This window comes from Salmo salar, chromosome ssa20, assembly GCF_905237065.1.
Source record: "Salmo salar chromosome ssa20, Ssal_v3.1, whole genome shotgun sequence".
Taxonomy (NCBI): Eukaryota; Metazoa; Chordata; class Actinopteri; order Salmoniformes; family Salmonidae; genus Salmo; species Salmo salar.
Window position 1 is genome coordinate 29876781 of NC_059461.1, and position 10131 is coordinate 29886911.

A 10131-nucleotide genomic window follows, 5' to 3' on the forward strand; every position below is an offset into this window, starting at 1 on the left:
AATGGACTAAAAGTATTATTTGGAGCATGTTCCATCTTGTAGTAGAGTAAAGGTATGAAACACACAGAACAGACCCTACTATAGAGCCCTGAGGTACTCCCTCTGTAAGACGTCTGATAGATGAATGTTCTGACCCAGCTCTCCACTGAGGAAGCAGGGTTCTGAGGATGTAGTATACAGTGAATCCTGGGACGGAAGAAAAGAGGTTGAGTTTGGCGTACAGAATAAACAAGCTGCTTGGTATGAAGAGCTGTGCAGCTGAAGCCAGAGCTGTTCTCATTGAGGCAGAAAACACACACACACACACACACACACACACACACAGTCTCACTCACAGGTGCGAGGAGAGCAGAGCAAACAGTTGAGTCTTGTGACCAACACTTGTGACTAACGTGGTGTTGGAATCCTAACTTAACTAATAGCTGCTTATAGCATGACCCCTAATACCCTGGAATGAGGAGCGTGAAAGAAACCACTGTGTGTGTGTGTGTGTGTGTGTGTGTGTGTGTGTGTGTGTGTGTGTGTGTGTGTGTGTGTGTGTGTGTGTGTGTGTGTGTGTGTGTGTGTGTGTGTGTCAGCAGTGGGCCCAATAACTTTCACACACATATGGCCTGAAGCAGGTTACTGTCGAGAGCGAAGGGCACCATACCATAAACAACAAAACACACACACACACACACACACAGGCTGAGAGTGTTGTTAGATGTCATTAAATCTGTTTTGTGCCTCACAAAGGCATCTCTGTGGTGGCCAAGTGGCCATGCAGTCCCCCCCACCCATCCAGGTGATAGTTATACTGCTGCTGCTCTGACCCTGTGTCAGGGCTCGCTATTAGTCAGAATTATTAGCACACACACACACACACACACACACACACACACACACACACACACACACACACACACACACACACACACACACACACACACATACACACATTGATGTGTGACTGTGCCTGCAACAGGCCTAATGGCTGCCCAGACCTCATCTCTGACAACTGGACAAAGCAGTCATTCATGCTAATGCTAATCCTATGACTGTGTGGCTATGGCCACAGCCTTGTAGATAGAAGGACCTGGCTAGGGCTAACGCTAGGGCTAACACCATACCACTGCGTCTGCCATCCCTCAGCCTGGGTGGGTTTGCTTAGCTGTGTCTGCTAATCACAACTGGTTAAAAAGTCATTTGGTCATTGCTAAAATGTATTCTGTGGAGAGTTAATGGCATGAGTGTAGCGACAGGTAGCCTAGTGGTTAGAGCGTTGGACTAGTAACCCAAAGGTTGCAAGATCGAATCCCTGAGTTGACAAGGTAAAAATCTGTAGTTCTGCCCCTGAACAAGGCAGAACTGGGTCATGAGGTCTGAGATGCCCAGGACAGCGGAGTGGAAGACCAGGTTGCCCCTACAGGACTTGGCTAACCCACTGTTCCTAGGCCATCATTAAAAATAAGAATTTGTTCTTAACTGACTTGCCTAGTTAAATAAAGGTCAAATAAAAAAAATTGTTTGTGTAAGATAGAGTTAGGCTGAGCCCTCTGACAAATATGATTTCAGAGAATGCCAAGAGTGTGTAAAGCTGTCAAGGCAAAGGGTGGCTACTACTGAAGAATCTCAAATATAAAATATATTTGTTTAACACTTTTTTGGTTACTAGTTTTGATGTTTTCACTATTATTCTACAATGTAGAAAATAGTAAAAATAAAGAAAAACCCTTGAATGAGTAGTTGTGTCCATACTTTTGACTGGTACTGATATTGTAGTATTTTACAATGAGTGTTCAAAACATTAAGGACACCTTCCTAATATTAAGACCTTCCTAATATTAAGTTGCACACCCCCTTTTTTCCCTCAGAACAGCCTCAATTCGTTGGGGCATGGAATCTACAACGTGTCGAAAGCATTCTACAGGGATGCTGGCCCATGTTGACTCCACACGGGAAACTGTTGAGCGTGAAAAACCCAGCAGCGTTGCAGTTCTTGACACAAACCGGTGCACCTGGCACCTACTACCATACCCCGCTCAAAGGCACTTAAATATTTTGTCTTGCCCATTCACCCTCTGAATGACACACACACACAATCCATGTCTCAATTATCTCAAGGCTTAAAAGTCCTTCTTTAACCTGTCTCCTCTCCTTCATCTACACTGATTGAAGTGGATTTAACAAGTGACATCAATAAGGGATCAAAGCTTTCACCTGGATTCACCTGGTCAGTGTATGTCATTGAAAGAGCAGGTGTCCTTAATGTTTGTACACTCAGTGTACAGTGGCAAGAAAAAGTAGGTGAACCCTTTGGATATACCTTTATTTCTGCATAAATTGGTCATCAATTGGCAGACAGATAGCCTAACATTCTCCTGCAAAATGTCTTGGTAGCGATGATAGCAAGCTATCCAGGCCATGAGGCAGCCCCAAACCATGATGCTCCCTCCACCTTACTTTACAGTTGGGATGAGGCTTTGATGTTGGTGTGCTCTGCCTTTTTATCTCCACACATAATGTTGTGTGTTCTTTCCAAACAACTCAACTGTAGTTTCATCTGTCCACAGAATATTTGTCCAATAGTGCTGTGGAAAATCCAGGTGCACTTTTGCAAACTTCAGACATGCAGCAATGTTTTTTTTGGACAGCAGTGGCTTCTTCTGTGGTGTCCTCCCATGAACACCATTCTTGTTTAGTGTTTTACGTATCATAGACTCGTCAACAGAGATGTTAGCATGTTCCATAGATTTCTGTAAGTCTTCAGCTGACACTCTAGGATTCTTCTTAACCTCATTGAGTATTCTGCGCTGTGATCTTGCAGTCATCTTTGCAGGACGGCCACTCCTAGGGAGAGTAGCAACAGTGCTGAACTTTCTCCATTTATAGACAATTTGTCTTACCGTGGACTGATGAACATCAAGGCTTTAAGAGATACTTTTGTAACCCTTTCCAGCTTTATGCAAGTCAACAATTCTTAATCTTAGATCTTCTGAGATCTATTTTGTTCGAGGCATGGTTCACATCAGGCAATGCTTCTTGTGAATAGCAAACTCAAATGTTGTGAGTGTTTTTTATAGGGCAGGGCAGCTCTAACCATCACCAATCTCGTCTCATTGATTGGACTCCAGGTTAGCTGACTCCTGACTCCAATTAGCTTTTGGAGAAGTCATTATCCTAGGGGTTCACATACTTTTTCCAACCTACACTGTGAATGTTTAAATTATGTATTCAATATAGACAAGAAAAATACAATAATTTGTGTGTTATTAGTTTAAGCAGACTGTGTTTGTCTATTGTTGTGACATAGATGAAGATCAGATCAAATTTGATGACCAATTTATGCAGAAATCCAGGTAATTTCAAAGGGTTCACATCATTTTTCTTGACACATTAGTATTTTATGTCAGTGTGCAGTCAGTGTTCTCTTTGCTGCCTAGAATTGGGGTTTGAATAAAACAAGTTGGGAGGTCAGTATCCTTGCTGTGTTTGGATTGCAAGATAAACTTTATAAGATATTATAAAGTGTCTGGCAAACCTGTTTTAACCTGTTTCATACAAAGATCAAAGTTATTGTGTGCCTGGTCACTTTATGATGTTTGTGTGTCCATAGATCACCGTCATATTCAAGCCATTTGAGGAGTGTACAGACCAGCGTGTGTACCAGGCAGTAACAGATGACCTGCCCGCTGCCTTCGTAGATGGTACCGTGAGTAGCGGGGCCCCTGACCATAACCTTAACGGAAATAACGGTGACTCTACCGGGAAGGTACAAGCGCTGTGGATCTCGGAGCATAGCCCCGGTCGCCACGTGGAGCTGCATGCCGGCTACATCGGCGTGACGATTATCGTACGGCAGCTGGGGCGCTACCTGACCCTGGCGGTGCGCATCCCGGAGGAGATGGCCCATGCCTACGACGCTACGCAGGACCTGCAGCTCTGCCTGAATGGATGTCCCACCTCAGAACGCATCGACCGGGGGGGTCACCTGCCTCTCCCTCTACCACATCCAGCGCTGGGTTTACAGCTCCAACAGCCACACGGCCAGGGCCAGTCCTCACACACACACTCCCACACGGCTCCCTACAGCGCCCCCCAGGGGTTCAGTATGGAGGGTGCGCGGGCACGCTGCAGGGAGCAGCTTGAGGTGCAGGATATTTATTTCCACTCGTGTGTGTTTGACCTCCTGACCACCGGGGACGCTAACTTCACGGCAGCGGCGTTCAGCGCCCTGAAGGACATGGAGAGTCTCCACCCCCATAGCGAGCGCTGGACGATCTACCCACCCAGCTCAGCCCACACCTCTCAGCCTATCACATGTCTCCTACTGCTCACGCTCTGTGCGCTCGGATAGGCACTGGTATAGCGTGTGTTTGTGTTTGTGTGTGTGTGTGTGTGTTTGTGTATGTGTGTGTTGGCATAGAGCTCCTAGCTGAGCTGTAGGATAAAGTTCCCTCTTGATGCAGATCTAAGTTCAGTTTTGTGTTTTCGCCCTAATGGTTATGATTGGGGAGGGTAACCTAAGCTGATCCTAGATCTGTGTCTAGGAGAAACTTCTAACCAGAGCCCCTCTGGAGATTTACCCTTTTCTTCTTCTTGACTGAACACCCCGAGGCATATTACTGCCACAAAGGAGCTGCAAGCCCACAGGTCCAAGCCCACAGGTCCAAGCCCCCAGGTCCAAGCCCACAGGTCCAAGCCCACAGGTCCAAGCCCCCAGGTCCAAGCCCCCAGGTCCAAGCCCACAGGTCCAAGCCCACAGGTCCAAGCCCCCAGGTCCAAGCCCATAGGTCCAAGCCCCCAGGTCCAAGCCCATAGGTCCAAGCCCCCAGGTCCAAGCCCATAGGTCCAAGCCCCCAGGTGGATTCTGAACAGATTCCATGACACTCTTGTACTATTCCCAACTCTGCTATGTGGGATCTAGCAGGCCTTGTGGAGATTAGGACCTATCTATATGTGAGGATAACACATATAAAGGAAGACCCAAATAAACACTCCCAACTTGTGTGTATATTGTAGAAACACACTCCAGACTGTAGGTAGTGTGTGTGAGTACCGTATCCAGGTAGTGTGTGTGAGTACCGTATCCAGGTAGTGTGTGTGAGTACCGTATCCAGGTAGGTAGTGTGTGTGAGTACCGTATCCAGGTAGTGTGTGAGTACCGTATCCAGGTAGGTAGTGTGTGTGAGTACCGTATCCAGGTAGGTAGTGTGTGTGAGTACCGTATCCAGGTAGGTAGTGTGTGTGAGTACCGTATCCAGGTAGTGTGTGTGAGTACCGTATCCAGGTAGGTAGTGTGTGTGAGTACCGTATCCAGGTAGTGTGTGTGAGTACCGTATCCAGGTAGGTAGTGTGTGTGAGTACCGTATCCAGGTAGGTAGTGTGTGTGAGTACCGTATCCAGGTAGTGTGTGTGAGTACCGTATCCAGGTAGGTAGTGTGTGTGAGTACCGTATCCAGGTAGTGTGTGTGAGTACCGTATCCAGGTAGGTAGTGTGTGTGAGTACCGTATCCAGGTAGATAGTGTGTGTGAGTACCGTATCCAGGTAGATAGTGTGTGTGAGTACCGTATCCAGGAACGCTGAATGGCGTTGACTTTTGGTTGTTATTTTGGCTTGATTTTGTTGTGATTGTTTTTTTATACCTCAGACAGAGGAAGTTGATTTAACAGAAGCACTTTATTTATTTTTTGTTGCTAAATCCATACCAGTGTTCCCCCTCTCCCCTCTCTACCCCACCCCCTCAACCTTTCCCCCTACATGACACTTTTCTCTCCCCCGCCCCGCCACCAACAGCCCAAGCTGTGGATTTCATCTGCCATTTTCTTCACTCACAGTGCAAATCTCAAATGACACCTGATTTCCTCAATATGCACTTTTCACCAGAGGGACATAGGGAGAAACATAGGGCATGGTCAAATGTAGTGCATTATATAGGGAATAGGGAGCCATTTGAGACAATTAACCAGCTCACTAACACAGTGAGATGGAACCTCTGTTTTAAAGCCGACATTCCAAAGGCAGTTGAGTTGATTTAGCCGCTGTTCTATAGTAAATACATTTTTCTGTTGAATGTATGGTACCAGAGTAGCTGTTAAGAACAGTTTCACACACCATTACCGTTTAATGTTTGGTTTTTCATTTACATTTTACAGTATGTCTGCAAATACAGGGTGTGTGTGTATGTGCTTGTGCGCAAGTTTGCGTGTTTTACCTGACTTGTCGTCTGAGGACTGAAAAGTCAGTCACCCTCAGCAACTCTTTTAATGAACATATTCCCTGTTCACACTGGTGTAATGACTATAACATGCTCTGACTATGTTTTCTTTACAGCTGGTGGTAACAATCCGTTTACCAAACAGCTTTGACTCTCAGCTTTTCTATGTTGTGGTTTTCTCTTTCTATGAGTGTTCAGTTTGCTTTCAAAGACAAACGCATACAGTGATTCACCATACAAGTTCGCCAGTGTTCATACGTTCGAACATGATAATCACACATCCCCTCCAAAGCCAAACCGTAACCCCCGCCCTGACCCCTTCCTACACATCTGGAACTCTTAGGAAACTTGCTATTGTAGATCAACTCTATTTTGGGCTGCTCCCCAACTGGACACATGGCTAGAATGTAGTAAACTGTAGACCAGGGTTGCACACTTTAGTTCCAGCCCAGCACTAACACACCTGATTCAGCTACCCAAGATATTGATGATTGGTTGATTAGTTAAACCAGGTATAGCTGCGCTGGAACAGAAGACTGCGCACAATTCCCTACAGTAATAGTGTTGCCTACAGGCTGTAGATGGAGCACTGGGACTCCCACAGGCCGAGACGACGTCGCACACTTACAGATAAATCTACAATGCAGTGTCTGATGGGATATACTGTACATGCCTATTGCGCTCATATACAATTACAAAGCAGTATCTGATGGTAAATGAATGCTCAGTCTGCTTCTGGCATTGTGAATTATTAAGTTGTGTGTGAGTGTCCGTGTGGTGACTGCTCAATGTTGAAATATGTAACTTATTTATAAACATAGTGTCTGTTAGAGGAAGGTACGCTTCAAATTCTGGCTGTTTCAGATGGGATTGTACTGCCACCTAGTGGCGCTCCGTTGCTATGTCAGTGTTTTACTCTTAATGGATGCACTAAAGAAAACTTTGGGGAAAAAAATGAAACGTGTGCAAGTGTTTTATTTAAAAAACAGTAAATGAAAAAGAGACCCATTGTTTCTTTTTCAGATTCTGTTGTTGTTGTAAACAATGAGAAAAGGGAAATCAATCTACAGACCAAATAATTTTGTTCTCAAACTTATTTACATTTTATTTACTTATCTTACGTTATTTCACATTGTCTCTGGTCTTAGTGTTTCTAACTGACAGAGAATTAGGTCAGAGCGTAAGCCAATTGTCTCTGTATGTACATCTGTCTGAGGTGATCAGATACTGCAGGTTTGTTCACACAGACACACACACAGCTACAGTAACTGTCACCCTAACATTCACAGGGACACCTGCAACCTCCAGGTTTCTGAGAAGCACGCCCAAACTCATGAACACACACATGCACAGCTACTCCAGGGGATGCCCTCCACAGACCCTAGCCATTACTGGACAATGTCCTCTGTGGTGGTCATCATGGTAGAGGTGAGAAGTCATCCTTTCTGTGGACCATGGTCTCTCCTCTATAAAGACCGTATAGAAGTAATCCTCTTCATCTACTCCTGGCCATCTGAAAAAGGGAAATACTAACGTTACTATTACAGCCAACAGTTAATGTTATACAGTTGAAGTCGGAAGTTTACATACACCTTAGCCAAATACATTTAAACTCAGTTATTTCACAATTCTTGACATTAATTCCTGACATTTAATCCTAGTAAAGATTCCATGTCTTAGGTCAGTTAGGATCACCACTTTATTTTAAGAATGTGAAATGTCAGAATAATAGTAGAGTGATTTATTTCAGCTTTTATTTCTTTCATCACATTCCCAGTGGGTCAGAAGTTTACATACACCCAATTAGTATTTGGTAGCATTGCCTTAAATTGTTTAACTTGGGTCAAACGTTTTGGGTAGCCTTCCACAAGCTTCCCACAATAAGTTGGGTGAATTTTGTCCCATTCCTCCTGACAGAGCTGGTGTAACTGAGTCAGGTTTGTAGGCCTCCTTGCTCGCACACGCTTTTTCAGTTCTGCCCACAACTTTTCTATGGGATTGAGGTCAGGGCTTTGTGATGTCCACTCCAATACCTTGACTTTGTAGTCCTTAAGCCGTTTTGCCACAACTTTGGAAGTATGCTTGGGTCCTTGTCCATTTGGAAGACTGATTTGCAACCAAGTTTTAACTTCCTGACTTATGCCTTGAGATGTTGCTTCAATATATCCACATAATTTTCTTTCCTCATGATGCCATCTATTTTGTGAAGTGCACCAGTCCCTCCTGCAGCAAAGCACCCCCACAACATGATGCTGCCACCGATGTGCTTCATGGTTGGGATGGTGTTCTTCGGCTTGCGATTTTGGAGCAGTGGCTTCTTCCTTGCTGAGCGGCCTTTCAGGTTATGTCGATATAGGACTCGTTTTACCTGTTTCCTCCAGCATCTTCACAAGGTCCTTTGCTGTTCTTCTGGGATTGATTTGCACTTTTTGCACCAAAGTACGTTCATCTCTTGCACCACAGAACGCATCTCCTTCCTGAGCAGTATGACAGCTGCGTGGTCCCATGGTGTTTATACTTGTGTACTATTGTTTGTACAGATAAACGTAGTACCTTCAGGCATTTGGAAATTGCTCCCAAGGATGAACCAGACTTGTGGAGGTCTACAACATTTTTTTCAGAGGTCTTGGCTGATTTCTTTGGATTTTCGCCATGATGTCAAGCAAAGAGGCACTGAGTTTGAAGGTAGGCCTTGAAATACATCCACAGGTACACCCAATTGACTGAAATGAAATTCGAATCCAAGATGGTGTAGCAGTCAGACGTCTTTGTCCTGTCGTGTCCCTTGTATATATCTTTTTACATATTTTTCTTCGCATATCTTTTAAAAATATTTTCCTAAACCTCAACTTCTAAATACTCTCCTGCAACCTGCCTCACCCAATGTGGCGTGGATCTGTTTTTTTCTAAAGTATTTCTATTTACTTCGGATCTGGAATCCCTCAACTGAAGCTAGCCAGCTAACTACCTACCAGCTATCAGTCAGCAAACCACTGCTAACGGTCATCAGCTAACCTTTAGCTCGGAAAGCTCTCGCCAGTTCGAACAACGTGACTCAAACCAGAGCATAACGGACCTATTATTATTTTATTTTTTTCCCATATCCCCGGATTCCTACCGCAAACTGAACATTTTCATCTAGATCTTCGCAACTAGCTAATCCCAATCCCGGGTGACTACTCCAGGCTAGCGTTTCCATCCCGGAGCAAGCGCCAATTAGCCTGAAGCTAGCCTGGCCAGGGCTCCTGTGATACCACCGAAGCCCACTCCTGGGCTACAATATCCGGACCCCTTCTACTGCCGGTACGGGGCACGGAACCCCGCCGATCCTCTACGACTGGAATACCGACATAATCTGCCCGAGGATTCCAACAGGCCCCTCAGGTGTGACGTCCGCTGAAGGCCCATTCTGCTAACCGCGGCCTACTAGCTACCTAGAGCTACTTGGAACCCTACTAATTCCACGACTGGTCTATCGACGTCACCGCACGAAGAGGCAAAAACAGACTTATCTCCATCGCGACGTCCCCCAAAGGCTAACTTGCTAGCCCCGGTCTGCTAACTACTAGCTTGTTTAGCCCCGGCCTACTAACTGTTAGCTTGTTAGCATCGGCCTGCTAACTGTCTGAATCGCTGTGTCCCCAGTCAGCCCAACCACTCACTGGACCCATATGTTCTTGGCTACGCATGCCTCTCTCTAATATCAATATGCCTCGTCCATTACTGTCCTGGTTAGTGATTACTGTCTTATTTCACTGTAGAGCCTCTAGCCCTGCTCATTATGCCTTAACCAACCATGTTGTTCCACCTCCTACATATGCGATGACATCACCTGGTTTAAACGTCTCTGGAGACTTTATCTCTCTCATCATTACTCAATGCCTAGGTTTACCTCCAATGTACTCACATCCTACCTTACCTTTGTCTGTACACT

The 10131-nt window shown here is 45.3% G+C and overlaps 1 protein-coding gene across 3 annotated transcripts in view; it reads left to right on the forward strand.

Annotated features, from left to right (window-relative positions):
- The window catches only part of LOC106580285 (repulsive guidance molecule BMP co-receptor b), a 13750-nt gene extending 6627 nt beyond the window's left edge, over positions 1 to 7123 (forward strand). For 2 of the 3 annotated variants that reach the window (XM_045703186.1, XM_045703188.1), the window contains exons 3-4: positions 3596 to 5103; positions 5442 to 7123. In XM_045703186.1, the coding sequence (XP_045559142.1) occupies positions 3596 to 4336 (741 nt within the window). In that variant the 3' untranslated portion in view covers positions 4337 to 5103; positions 5442 to 7123. Of the gene's footprint in view, positions 1 to 3595; positions 5104 to 5153; positions 5233 to 5441 lie in introns of those variants that run through there. The other variant, XM_045703187.1, reaches the window with a different exon arrangement.
- The last annotated feature ends 3008 nt before the right edge of the window (positions 7124 to 10131 follow it).